The 13578-nt window shown below is 50.2% G+C and overlaps 1 protein-coding gene across 4 annotated transcripts in view; it reads left to right on the top strand.

Annotated features, from left to right (window-relative positions):
- Window positions 1–12630, top strand: part of CTTN (cortactin) — a 40475-nt gene extending 27845 nt beyond the window's left edge. For all 4 annotated transcript variants that reach the window (XM_006171231.3, XM_006171230.3, XM_006171228.3 and 1 more), the window contains 6 exons: window positions 2274–2343; window positions 4457–4605; window positions 7932–8021; window positions 8657–8828; window positions 9873–9944; window positions 11159–12630. In XM_006171231.3, coding sequence (XP_006171293.1) covers window positions 2274–2343; window positions 4457–4605; window positions 7932–8021; window positions 8657–8828; window positions 9873–9944; window positions 11159–11295 — 690 coding nt within the window. In that variant the 3' untranslated portion in view covers window positions 11296–12630. The remainder of the gene's footprint in view (window positions 1–2273; window positions 2344–4456; window positions 4606–7931; window positions 8022–8656; window positions 8829–9872; window positions 9945–11158) is intronic.
- The last annotated feature ends 948 nt before the right edge of the window (window positions 12631–13578 follow it).

Genomic DNA, 13578 nt, shown 5'->3' with positions numbered 1-13578 from the left:
GGGGGGGGGCGGGCCTGCCACTGCACCCTACAGTCTAAGCAAGGTGTGCTGGTGGTGGCTTGGGCTGGGGAATGGCCGTGAGAAGCATCTAACATCAGAGGAGCTTGGCTGAATGCGGCAGGGCTGGATGTTTGGCTTCAGGAGTTCAGAGGAGAGGGGAGTCAGGGACCCCAGTGGATGGTGGCACCATCTGAGCTGGCAAGCTTGGGAGGAATAGATGTGGGTAAGGCTGCTTAGGATGGGGCTCCCAGGGCTGGCAGGGAGGAGCAGGGCAATGGTGGGGTGCCCCAGGGAGACTGGGCAGGGGCCTGGTGTGGTAGCAGGGCACCCAAAGGATCTGGCTACTGAGAGCCCTAGGGAAGGGCTGACTGAGGATGGAAGAAGGGAAGGAGCTAATGGTTGGGTGAGTCTGAGCTATTAACTGTGGCCGGAAGCTGAGAAGTTCCTGTGTTAGCGTCTGTGGTCACACGGGTGGCAATGACGGTGACCACTGCCCTGCCCACAGCCTGGGAAGGAAGCGTTGCAGTGCTGCCCTCGGTGTTAGCTTATGCCTTGAGCAAGGCATTGTGGGTCTCCTTCTCGGTGTATTGTATCAATGAGGAGCCCGAGACTTAGAAAGGTGAGGTAACAGCCTAGGGTCCCAGTGTGTTGTGAGAGGTGATGTGAAGCTCTTCCCTGGGAGTGAGGTGGAGTTGCTGAGGACTTGGGTCTGCGTGGGCTCCTGTGGCTGCTGGGGACCAGTGAGTGCTGCCAGCAGGACTCAGCCCTCTGATAACCTAAAGTTGGTCACGGCTCCAGCCTGTGTCACACTAAAGAAGAAGAGGGGGAGGGTCCTCCAAGGCCAAACCAGATGGGGTGGGCCCTGGAGCCTGACTGGGCAGCAGGGAGGGAGGGTAAAATGGGTAGGGCCTGAGTAGAGGAGGCCAAGGAAGGTGGGTACAGGCCGGGGAGGCAGGAGGTCTGGTTAGTAAGTGGGCCCTTACCACGAGGAGGTGCAGGACGGTGGGTGGTGTGGCAGCCACAGCACGAGAGGTGACTTGGTCGGCCAGTGGAGAGGTGTGGAGCAAGGACAGCAGAATCCTCTGGCTGATGTGGACAAACGCCTCTGAGCAATAAGGAAGAGGCTCGGCTGCATAAGCAGATGGGGGCGACAGGAAAAAATAGGAAGAATCGAGAGGGCACTGACCTCCCTCCTCAGCCTGAGGCCACAGGGCAGGCCAGATGCCAGACATGGTGGTTTTAAGGGTCAACACATCTGGGAAGAGGGACAGAATTTGGTCAGGGTATCCAAAGCAGTCAAGGTTAGAGATTAGACAGGAGTCACCCAGGTTGCTGTTGAGGTGGGTGATAGCCTTGATCTTGGGGGCAAATGCTCCGGTGTATTGCAAGGTTGCTGGAGGAACAAACAATGATGGCTGCTCTGGCCAAGCTGGGAGTCTGTCCCCGATGGGCTGTCAGCTCCTCTGAGTGCTACTGTCCTATAGACGGAGGACTGCTTTTGGGAGGGTGAGGGAGGGATGGGGCAGGGCCAGCCCTCAGTGTTGTGCCAGAGCTCCATGCAGGTATCCCGAAGGTGGTCACAGCACCCGGAACTGCCTGCACCTGGACCTGAGGGGCGGCGTGGACTTCCGTTAGCTTCGGGTGTTAACTGGATGAGCTTTGGTTGCACTCCCCTGTGGACCCACTTCCTTATGGTTTGATATGTCAGGAAGGCCGTGAGCATTCCGAGCCCCAAGTGTTTGTATCAGAAGTAGTGAAACTCCTGATGAAGCTGCAGAACAGCCATTGTTTCCAAGAGCCATGTCCGTCTGTGGCCGAGTCAGCATTCCAGTGGCTCGGCAGTGCTGTGCGTTTCGTCAGACAGTAGAGACCCCTACAACGGAAAGGCGTAATTATGCTTCTTGGGAAATGAGGATTGGGCCAAGAGGGGCTTGCATGTGTCCCAGGGATGTCTCCCACAGCTCTCCAGATCTCTCAGTGACAAGGGAAGCTTGGAAAAGGCTTGAGGTAGAACATAAAGTCCATTTATGAATGAACAGGTGGGGGTGCTGTGCAGAATTTTTTTTCTCTGACACTGATTTGTGGTCACCAGCAAATGTGTATGCTAATGGCTTTCCTGCCTCAGTTAATTTGCGGATCAGAGAGGTGGGAATGGAAGCTTAAGGTTGTCTGGTTGAGTCTTCTGGAAGATCTGAGGAAGGTTTTAGACACTCGTGTCAGGCACAGAGGGGAGAGAAACGTGCCTTCCTGACTTCCTTTTCCTGTCTCCACAGAATGCATCAACCTTTGAAGACGTTGCGAAGGTGTCCTCTGTTTACCAGAAGACTGTCCCTGTTGAAGCTGGTGAGTTGTGGCAGACCCCTTGGAGGACTGTATTGTCTTCCCAGGACGGCACTGAGGTGAAAAGGACTGTTGGCGCAGTAGAGGTGGGAGCAGACTGGGTGCCGGCGAAGAGCAGGGAGCATTGGAGAGCGTGGCTTGGCTGCGTGTTTTGAGAAGAGATAGATGGCTGTTTTGGTGCAGACACTGTTCGCTCCTGCAGAGGCCAAGAGGCACCTCGCAGACACAGCGCGTTGTAGCCCTGGCATTGTGGGGTCCTAACTGCTAGGGACTGGGTCCTGGGGGCAGCTCATACATGTCTGCTCCTCCCTGAGCCTGTGAGAGGAGGAAGGTTGTGACATTTGTGCACGAACAAGAGTAGCTGTCCTTATTCTGCTCCTTACTCATGAGCTCTTGACAGCAGCTTGAAATCTGTCCTTTGGATTGTCTGCTGGGCACATGGCGGGATCAGACCCAGGCCATGCCCTGAGGGGGAGACAGAATAAGCATAAGAAGTGCTTAACTCAAACTAGAATGCAGAGAGTCACCACTGGTTTATTCCAGGTGCCCTGTCTCTGCAGTTCTCAAATTCTGTGTCCTAAGACACGAAAATTATTGAGGGCCGCACAAGAGTTTTTGTTGATGTATTGGTTGATATCTACTGTATTGGAAATGAAAATGGGGACTGGCTCTATAGCCTAGTGGTTAAGGGAGCTAGATCCCACATGACCGACTTCTGTTTGAATATCTCCCTTCACCCCATGGCTTGAAATAACATGCCAGGTGCATGTGCGAGGGTGTCCCAAATCTCAGTAGAGAAATGGGAAAGGGATTGCTTCGTGACCAAGCCCAATTAGCACGGTGGTTTCTCCCTTTCTCTCTCCCCCTCTCTCTCTGTGTCTGGTCAGTGCACATGCCATCTAGCAATTAAAAAACAATGAAAATAGGAGTAAGTTTAACACTCATTTAACTGTGAAGCAATTACATGCTGATGTAGTACTTCTCATGAAAAACAGCTACTTGTTTTTTTAAAAGCAAAAGGAAGCAAGAGTGGCATTGTTCTTCGTTTTTGTAAATCTCTTTAATATGTAGAAGATGGCTGAATTCTCATAGCTGCTTCTGCATTTCATCTGTTGCAATTAAGTTACATTGTTTATAAAGAAAATTTGGCCTCATCTAGATATGCACTTGGGAGAGGGGACGGTGTTGTAATAGCTTTTTGGATCCCTGTGTGTGTTCTGCAGTGCTGAACCCAGATCTGTCAGGCGGTGTTGTTCCTGTACTCTGGGAGGCTGGTGCGATTTTGTACATTGTATGTATGTTGGTCCTTCAGAAAATAGCAGCTCTCCAGGTTGTGCTCATCCTCCAGAGGGTGATACCTTTCATTTTTCAGCACACACATGCACAAACTGCATTTGTTATCATCATCCATCTTGTCAGCATAGTCTTTAAGTATAAGTTGTCATAGCTGGTGGCAGCTACAGATTTCCTAAATTTCTGACTTTTGTTTGAAAGCTTGAGTTTTCTCATGAGCAACAAATACCGCAGTCATTTTTCTTGACATGATAGATTCAGTTTGTTCACTTTGGAGACATGTCTGTCACATACCCAAATCTGCATCACCATAGCTGCCAGTTGTTATTTCCGGGTAAAATGGTGTTCCCTAAACAAACAGCTCACACTGCAGCTCAGTTGCAGGATGTCGTTCCTTGGAGCAGTCCTCCAACTTTCATACGCAGTGGTCGAGCCTGGAGTGTCTTTCCTATTTCATTTCAGAGTATCAAAAGCTGTATGCTCAGGGCTGAGAGTTATTGAAAATAATAGCTTACTGCCTTATCAAGGAATAGACGTTCTCAAGCCTTGCTTTTTAATCGCGAGTGTGCGGCGGTAGAGTGTATTATGTCTAGTTTAAAGCTGCGCAGCTCCAGGGCGTATGGTCATCAGCTGCTGAACGTGCACGCCCAGCCACAGGCACCGAGGGCCGCTCTGGGTGGGTGAGTGGGAAGGCTGAGCCAACAGCTGGAGAAATGCTGCCCTTCTCAGTGGGGATGACTGGTTACTGGGGTAGCTGTACGTGGTGCAGAGCTTTGGTCCATGGAAGGGGTTTTGGGGTCAGATGTACTTCTGCTTCCTCTAGTGACCAGCAAAACAAGTAACATCAGAGCCAACTTTGAAAACCTCGCCAAGGAGAAAGAACAGGAGGACCGGCGGAAGGCAGAGGCTGAGAGAGCACAGAGGATGGCTAAGGAAAGGCAGGAGCAGGAGGAGGCCAGAAGGAAACTGGAAGTGAGTAAAAAGAAGCCAGCCCTCCAGTGTGCTCTTGACCTGGCAGCATGTGCTGAGCGAGGGGGCTCTTGGACCATGGGTTGGACTTATCATAAGCTTTTCCTGGTATCCAGAAGGTTTTCAATAGATGACATTAAAAAACAAACAAAACCATGAGGGCTGGCAGGTGGTTAAGGGCACTGGACTCCCACCTGGCTGACCATGGTTTGAGTCCGGACCTAGTGGCTTGCTTTTTCACTTTCCCTCTCTCTCTCTCGCTCTGTTCTTCTCTGGTTAAAAATAAATAAATAATAAATAAAGTTAAATATTTAAAAAATATGTATTTAATTTTATCATTATTATTATTTGTGAATTTGCTACAGGGTGTGGGGCCAGCAGATGACATAGTGGTTAAGGTGTTGGACTCCCACATGGTCGATTGCTATTCAAGGTCTGGACCTAGCAGCTTGAAACTCATACTGGGTACATATGTGTATGTGCCAAAAATCCTGAGAGGAGGATGGAGGAGAAGGAATTACAACATGGCCATCACCCCCGGGGGTCATTTCTCACTTTCTGTCTCTCTGTGTCTCTAGTGAGTACATGTGCAAAAATCTCTTAGGGTACAAGTATTTGTGTGTGTGTGTGAGAGAGAGAGAGAGAGAAAGTGAGAAAGCAAGCCACCGGGTCCAAGACTCAAACTGTGGTTGTCCATGTGGGAGTCCAGTGCCTTAACCACCACACCACCTGCTTACCCCTCAATAGACAACATCTTAATTCACATTTAAGACTATCCTCTAAGGAACTTTCAGTGCCCCCCCCATGTATACATAAACATATGTACATAGGTACATACACTTATTTTTATATGCATGTTCAGGTATAGATACATAAAATCTTTTGACTACAAGGTGCCGGGAATTGACCAGCTCAAACCCAGGCTTTCTGATTTAGCCCTGGAGTAATCCGCCAGCGTGCTCTGCCCGCTAGCTGAGATTTGTCAATGGACTTGTCTTTGTGTTCTGTTGACCTCTTCTTCCACAGACCTCCAGTCCAAGATGTTTTTCTGAGATTCTCTTCTCACTCATCACCCTCTGAAGCCCACTCTTTTCTTGAGTAGAAGGTTGAGAGTGTGGAAGGGATTTGCTGTACAGACACAGGTCTGCTTTCTTCTCCAGCCTTATTTCTGTGGCCTAGACTGACCGCTCTCTTGCCTGTAGTTCCGATGCTGCTGTGTTTTCCCTGGAGGAGGTGGACAGGGGACAAGGACTTTCTCCTCCCTGAAGCTTCCCTAGACATACTGAGTGTCTGAGAGCTCTAGTCCCTGCTTGATCACCTGCAGCCTGAGCACCAGCAGCAGGTCATTCCTTGTTTCTGCAACTTCATGTTTTAATTTATAAATGGAGATAGAAAGACTTTATTTATCATGACTCTTATCATAACTGCACTTGCTGTGTTCAGATGGACTTGGAACCAAACCCACTGCTTCCCTGTGGCCTCCAGCCTCCCCAGCAGTGGTGCTTCCTGCAAGCCTCTGTGGTCATGTCTAGAAACTTCTAAGAGATGTCTCTTCACTGTTTTTAGTAAGATGCCTGTGAGTTAGTTTTTCGTTGTTGCAGAACGCACAAATATACACATACTGCAAGGCTTTTCTTTTGTCTTCCCAGTATCTTACTGTCTTTTTAAATAATTCATGCCTTTGTCATTTTATGACTTAGAATTTTAAGCCCTGCTGTCTGAGTCCCATCAGCATCCAAAAGAGGCAGAATAATTTGATTGCTTGGGAAGAAAATGGTGTTGTGTGCTTGTTTAGCATCTTGCTGTTTATGGCCCTCCTATCCCCTTCTCACCTGCTTCTTCCCTAAGCATGACCCTAAGCCTGCATGGCACAACCCGTACCAACACCCTCTGGGTTGTGAGCACCTGAAGTGAGGTGATAGGCATGTGGCCACTAGCAGGGTGACTAGACATGGAGAACAGGATTTGGGAAGCAGCAGGGAGTGTGAAGGGAGCAGGTATAATTCACAGCCAGGGCCCTGCTTTTCTGGCAGGCCCAGTCTATCTGGAAGCTCATGCCTCTCCTGTCAGCCCAGGCCTGCCCCTCTGCAAACATGTATGACATTGGCACCCAGGTGTTTGACCTGTGGGTGATTCCGATGACAAATTTACACTGGCCTTCATAGTGCCGGCCAGGCCAGGCCACACAGGTGCCAAGGCCTGGGCCTTAGATCTCAAGAGCCAGGGATGGTTTTCTTTTCAGTAAGATAAGACAGTGGTACTATTGTCCCTGCATCCCTGTTAGGAAGAGGCAGCCTGTAGCAGGAGAGGAGGGAGAGAGTTTGGAGTGGACCGATGGCCTTTAGACCTGCCATGTGTCCCTGGGCATGCGGCCTGACCTTCCTTGGGCCTCAGCTTCCTCCATAGTAACACGCAGGCTGTCGGTATTAGTTTCCTGTCGCAGCTCTTATCAAATGATACAGACTCAGTGTCTCACAACAGCACACTTTTATTATCTTGCAGTTCTGGAGGTCAGACATCCTGAGAGCAGTTGACAGGGCTGTGTTCCTTCTGCAGGCTCTAGGAGCCTGTTCCCTTCCTTTTCCTGCTTCTAGAGGCTGCCTGTGTTCCTTAGCTTGTGGCTGCTGCTTTGCATCACTCTGGCCTCTGCTTTCATCACTACCTCTTCTACCCTATTATGCTTGCCTCGTCTTACCAGGACTTTGTGGTTTCACTCGGCCCGCCCAGATAATGCAGAATAATCTCTGTTGCGGATACCGTAACTTCACAACTACCAGTCCCTTTCCCCCTGTAAGGTTACATCTGTAGGATCTGGACATTGGGATGTCAGCAGCTTTGGGGAGCCATCAATCTGTCTACCACATCTACCCTCTGGCCCCTAAAAATTTGTGTTCATCCCACACGCAAAGTACACTCACCCTGTTTCAAGGTCTTTAAAAGTCTTAGCCCATTACAGCATCAACTGAGTCTTAAACCCACCCAGATCATCTTCATCGGAAACGGCTGAGACAGGGACTTGCATCTTGCTGACAGTGCTGTCGCTCTGCTGGCTGCACAGGTAGATAACTCTGTAGCTTATGGCAGCAGCAGTAGTGCTAGGGGTCGCCAGGGTCCTCTTTCTGGAGTGTGCTTGACTGACTGGGACCTTACTTGACATACATGTGCCCTTCAGACCCTGCAGTGCTGACAAGGTACTTGTGTTTGCTGTCCTTCCGTCTGATGGCTTATCAAGAGCCCGGTGCAATCTGCTGCAGTCCTAAGGCCACCAGGCAGATGTCGCGATCTGGACTGACTTGGCGTTCTCATTGCTATTTGTGTTTCAATTGTAGGAACAAGCCAGAGCCAAAAAGCAGACGCCCCCCGCTTCCCCCACTCCTCAGCCGGCTGAGGAGAGGCCGCCTTCAAGCCCTGTCTATGAGGTTGGTGGTTGTGTTTGGTTTACAAATGACTCCGAGCTGCCAAAGGCCAGGTGTCTTCTGTGTATAGATGACCCAAGCGGGCATTGAGGACACCGCTCTGCTCTGCAGCTACCTGAAGGGGGTGGTCTGCAGCCCTGGGGGTGGGCAGCACTCCTGAGCACTATGGGGGAGACACTTACAGGTCCCACCCCCAGGCTATCCACACTAGGATCTGGGGTGAGGCTTGTCCTTCCTGACCTCTGCAGCCTGGTTGCCACCTCACTGTGGTCGTCAGACGTGTGTGACCTCTGTTGCTCTCACTGGTGCTGAGTCTGACACTGACCACTGTCCCAGGATATGTCCTTCCTCGGTGCTGAGACATTGCTCCCCGCAGCTCTACTTCAGTGGCTGCTGCTTTTCAGTTCTCCCTTCCTTCTCGGCCCCTCTTAGACGTGGAGGGTATGTGTGTGCGTGAGTGTGCACGTGCGTGTTCATGTGAGAGCAAGAGAGCGAGCGTGCGTGTGTAGTGCTCTCCTGTCCTGTGTCTGTTTTCTCAGCCCTGGCCAGGTTTGTGTTCCTGATGACTGTGGCAGGGGAGCTGCTGCTGTTTAGAAGCCAGCCCAGGCCCACCAAGTGTTTGTCTGCCCCTTCTCTAGGACGCAGTGCCGTTCAAGGCAGAGCCGAGCTACCAAGGTACTGCGAGTGAGCCGGAGCCTGTGTACAGTGTGGAGGCCACCGACTACCGAGAGGACAGCAGCCAGCAGGGCCTGGCCTACACCCCAGAAGCTGTCTACGAGACCACAGAGGCCCCGGGCCACTACCCAGCAGGTACTGGGGCCGTACTCTAGGCTCCTTCCCAGGGGAGGGGGGCAGCTTGCTGACAAAGTCCCACTCCACCTGGACCTGAGAGAGAGAGGGAAAATGAGAAAGCAAGTCATCAGGTCCCACTACTTAACTGCAATTTGATTCCCAGACCTGGCACCTTAAAGCTCACACCAGGCACGTGTGTGTGTGTGCCCGGGATCCCGAGAGGAGAATGGAGGAGAGGGATTACAGCATGGACATCCTCCCTGAGGGTGATTTCTCAATTTCTGTGTCTCTGTCTCTCTGGTGAGCGCACGTGTCCTATAGCAAAAATCTTTCTCTTAAAAAAATTAGGCTGGTCCCATAGGTTACTGGTTAAGGGAGCTGGTCCCATATGGCTGACTGTGGTTCGAATCTCAGCTCTGGCAGCTTGAAATACACTCCAGGCATGTATGTGTCCCAAATCCCAACAGGATAGAAAAATGGAGGAGAAGGGATTGTGGCATGATCATGCCCCATTGGGAGTTGTTTTCTCCTTCCCTCCCTCTCTCTCTATTTCTCTCTCTTGTGAGCTCACATGCTCTTTTAGCAATTAAAAAAAGAAAACTATGTTCACTGGGTAGGGTCAGAGCTGGGATTCCATTTTATTTTATTACTTTTTAAATAATTATTTAATTTTATTTACTCATTTATTTTCATTTGATCAGAGAGAATGGGGTGGGGGTAAGAGAGCAGGGGGTGAGAAAGCAAGCCACCAGGCCCAAAACTCGAACTGTGGTTGGCCACGTGGGAGTATCGAGCACCTTAACCACCACACCACCTGCTGGCCCCATGGGATTCCATTTTAATTTGCCCATAAAAGCTAGAGTTCTTTTCCTCTGTTTCTGGAAGGTGTTTTGTGTTCTACAACCCCGATACCTTCCAGATTAGAGCTTGACTCTCACATTAAAGCATAATCCTAACTTCATACCCACCCCCCACACATTTGAGGAAGTGTCTGAAAACAGAAAGTGAGTCGGTCTGTTTCTAGGCTCGGGCCATTGTTCTGATCTTCGTGTTTGTTTTCAGAGGAGAACACCTACGATGAGTACGAGAACGACCTGGGCATCACGGCCATCGCCCTCTACGACTACCAGGCTGGTGAGAGCCCTCCCACACTTGGGCCTCCGCTTCGCGCTCGTCTTCCAGGAACATCTCACACATCTCCTTGACCGTTGCATTTTAGAAATAATTTATTTTAAAATAGTCTTAATCATAGAAGAGTTGCATGTATAGTACCACGAGTTCCCATATTCCCCTTATCCCGTTCCATCTCTCTCCACACACAGGCAGACATGTGTGTTTAGTCTTTCTGTGCACCTTTGGAGAGCTGTGGCTGCAGGGGCTCCTGCTCCCCTGAGACCCCAGTGTGTATTCCCTAGGACCACGTTCACTGTCCCACATGGGGACATGAGACGCCAACACCAGCCCCACAGGGCAGGCCCGTGCTAGCCTGTTCCCTGCATGTGGGTGGGTTCCCTGCATTCCATGTCAGTTCACTCTGCTCCCTCTGCCTGCCCGTTGAGACCTTTGTAGTTTTGAAGAGGCAGCCTCTGTCCTGGGTAGCCCTCAGCCACCACCCCGTGGAAATAGCTTGGCTTTTCCCTGTGGCTCATGCCAGTTGTCTTACTGCTGTGGAGTTGGGTGCCAGCACCCAGTGCATAGGGCTCCTGTCTCTAGAGCAGCTGACAAACATTTTGAAGGTGATCTTCCTCCACAGACTCCCTGCCCAGTCTCCTCTGATGGAGAGCTGCTCGTTCCCACCTTTCCCTCTACATGAGGAGGCAGGCGTTCTGCCGTAGTGAGAGCTTTCCTTTCCCACAGTTCTTCATTTTTGCATGCATGCGTTTATTTGCGTATGGACTCCATGACAGTTCCACATCTCTGTATGTATTTTCAAAACGGCTGAATTTGTCTTGCCACTTCCTGTTCCAGCCCGCACCCTGGCCTCCTTTTATATGTACCCTCTCCCTGTCCCTCCACGTGCACTCCTTGTCCTCAGGGGCTGCAGGGCACCCCACCTCTTCCCTTTGGGAAGAGGGGGGACGGGAAGGAGGCGGAGTTGCTGTGATCGATACCATTTCGTGAGGAGATGGTCTGGCGTGGGGCTGGTGGTGTGTTCGAAGGGCTCTGTGAAGTCTGTAATGGCCTTGGCTCACAGATCCCAGCCTGGGCTGGGTGGTAGCAACAGTGAAGCCTTTCCTGTGGCTGGAGTTCTGGCGGGAGGTGGCCAGCTCTTCATAGGGCCGCTGTGTCCAGCAGGCCAGGTGACAGTGGCATTTCAGTATCTCTTTCTTTGTGCCCTCTTCCCCTAGCGGGCGATGACGAAATCTCCTTTGACCCTGATGACATCATCACCAACATTGAGATGATCGATGACGGCTGGTGGCGCGGGGTGTGCAAGGGCAGGTACGGGCTTTTCCCGGCCAACTACGTGGAGCTGCGGCAGTAGGGCGGCCCTCTGTCGGCCTGGACACCGGAGCCTGCGCCCGATTCTCACACTACAAATCATGCCTTCTTGGGTTTCTGTTTGTTGTTTCTTTTCTTTTCTTTTCTTTCTTCTTCTTTTTTTTTTTGGAGAGTGGGGAGGGGAATATACATATTGCTTTTATATTTAATACTTTTGCTGATGCTTTTGAAAATGTTTATGCCACAGAATTTGCTAATATATTGTAATCATGTTCCTTAGGAAGATTTTGGTAATTGTTTTTATGCATTTAAGTATTTTCTTTCTTTGCCAAATCGACTGTCATGTGCAGCCACTTCAGGGACCTGTAGTTCTTTTGAGGTCAGTAGTGCACGTTGTCCTTGTGCCCGTCTGTCGTGAGCAGCTGGCACTCCTCCAGGACAGACACGAGATCTTTCACATCAGCATCTGCAGCTCCGGAGTGGCTACGTGGGTGTTGGGCCAGAAGGACTGTCCTGGTGAAGCAGTCTGGGTATTGGAAGAAGAGGAAAAGGGCCCGAGAGAAAGTTAGAACGGAGCAAATCGCTAGCTTCAGTGTCAGGTGGAGAGTCCTACACATATGGTACTGTGTGCCCACGGTATTTGCCGACTTAGCAGAGATCCTAGTCTCCATACCTCCCCTGGGCTCTGTCACCAGGAGGGCAGTCACCTGCTGCTGCCTGGACGCATGACTGAGCCCTTGAGTATTCCCCTCCCCTGCTTGTCTCTGGCCCACGGGAGAGGCTCTGAGGTCTTACTGGGTAGGGTAAAGCTAGTGATGACTGGCTACAGTCCCACCCCGATGTAGCCCGGGAGTGTGTCGTTGTGTGACCAAACAGCCACTGAGCTGGGGGAAGGCAGGCGCCTTTTCTGCTGCGAACTGTCAGAAACATTTTTCCCAGCAAGGGAGTCATGCTTTTTATTGCCAAAATATCATGTTCAATTACAGTAAAATTTGATCGGTTGACTTGGTGAGGAATAGGAAGTGCAAACAAGTGAGTGCCCCCCCCCAAGGTGCCCTCATGGGTGCAGTCAGCCACTCACCACATGGGAAAACCCATTTCCCTCCTGAGAGCCCAGGAGCCGGGACCAGCCTGGCCGTGTACACAGTCAGTGGACAGTGGTCTTCCCAGGAGACCATGTAGATGTCGCAGGTCCTGGGGACAGCTAGTTACTGTAATGCATGTGTTTTCTTTCCAAGTGCGTTTCTGCATAATCCTTGCTTTACCACAATTAGGTTGGGTTTTATATGCAGTTTATTGTATCTCGATTTCTGTAGCACACCTCATAGGTATATGATTTTTTTAAATTAAATATTCAGAATAAACTTTTTTTGATCCACTTGCTGCATGATTTGCTCTGGTCTTTGGCCACTCAGTTTATAGTTGACAATGGTGTTGTTACAGGCTTTGTTGCTTTGCTCTTAGTGTCAGACCAGCAACAGATTCCTTTTTTAAGGAGGGGTGCTCCTTGGGCTGACCCTGTATCCTAGTGCATAAGGGAGCCTGATCCCACACGGCTGAATGCAGTTTGAATCCCAGCCTCAGTGCCTTGAAAAACATCATGGGCATGCAAACATGCCCCAAATCCTGGCAGAGTTGAAAAATACAGGAGAAGGGATGTTGGTATGACACACCCCCACTAAGGGTGCTTTCTCCCTCTTTTTGTCTATCTCTGGAGAGCATACATACTCTCTGGTGATTAAAAAAAAAATGCATGCTGCTTTTTATTTATTCATTTATCTGTTTAGTTGTTATCATTCTCAAACCTCTGGGTAAGGGACTTGAACTGTGATCAGCCATGTTGGAATCTAGTATGCTAGCCACCATGCCACATGCTGACCCTGAGGCATGTTTCTTTCTTTTTTTTAGAGATTTTTGTTATAGGGCGTGTGCGCTTGCCAGAGAGACAGATAGAAAGCAAGAAATCACACTAATCCATTCTCCTCTCAGGATCTTGGGCACGCACACACATGGCGTGAGTTTAAGCCACCAGGTCTGGGACTCGAACCGCGGTCGACTACATGAGAGTTTAGCGACATAGCCATTATGCTAACTGCTGGTCCCCGAGGCATGTTTCTTAAAAGACTTTATAAGGTGAAATGTATTTACTCTCAAAACATCAATATTTTGGGCAAGGCTGATGCCAAACATAGAAAACGTGTTTAAAAATCATTTCTGAATTACAGTTCTCAAAACAAATCCTGAGGTGGTTGCAGTGTAGCCAAAGACATTATTTTTCTCGGGGCACAGAGAAAGTCTGAAAGACACATTGGCGCTGAGCAGAGCA

The sequence above is a fragment of the Tupaia chinensis genome, unplaced genomic scaffold (genome assembly GCF_000334495.1).
Source record: "Tupaia chinensis unplaced genomic scaffold, TupChi_1.0 Scaffold149501_1, whole genome shotgun sequence".
NCBI lineage: Eukaryota > Metazoa > Chordata > Mammalia > Scandentia > Tupaiidae > Tupaia > Tupaia belangeri.
This window is presented reverse-complemented; position numbering and strand designations above follow the sequence as displayed.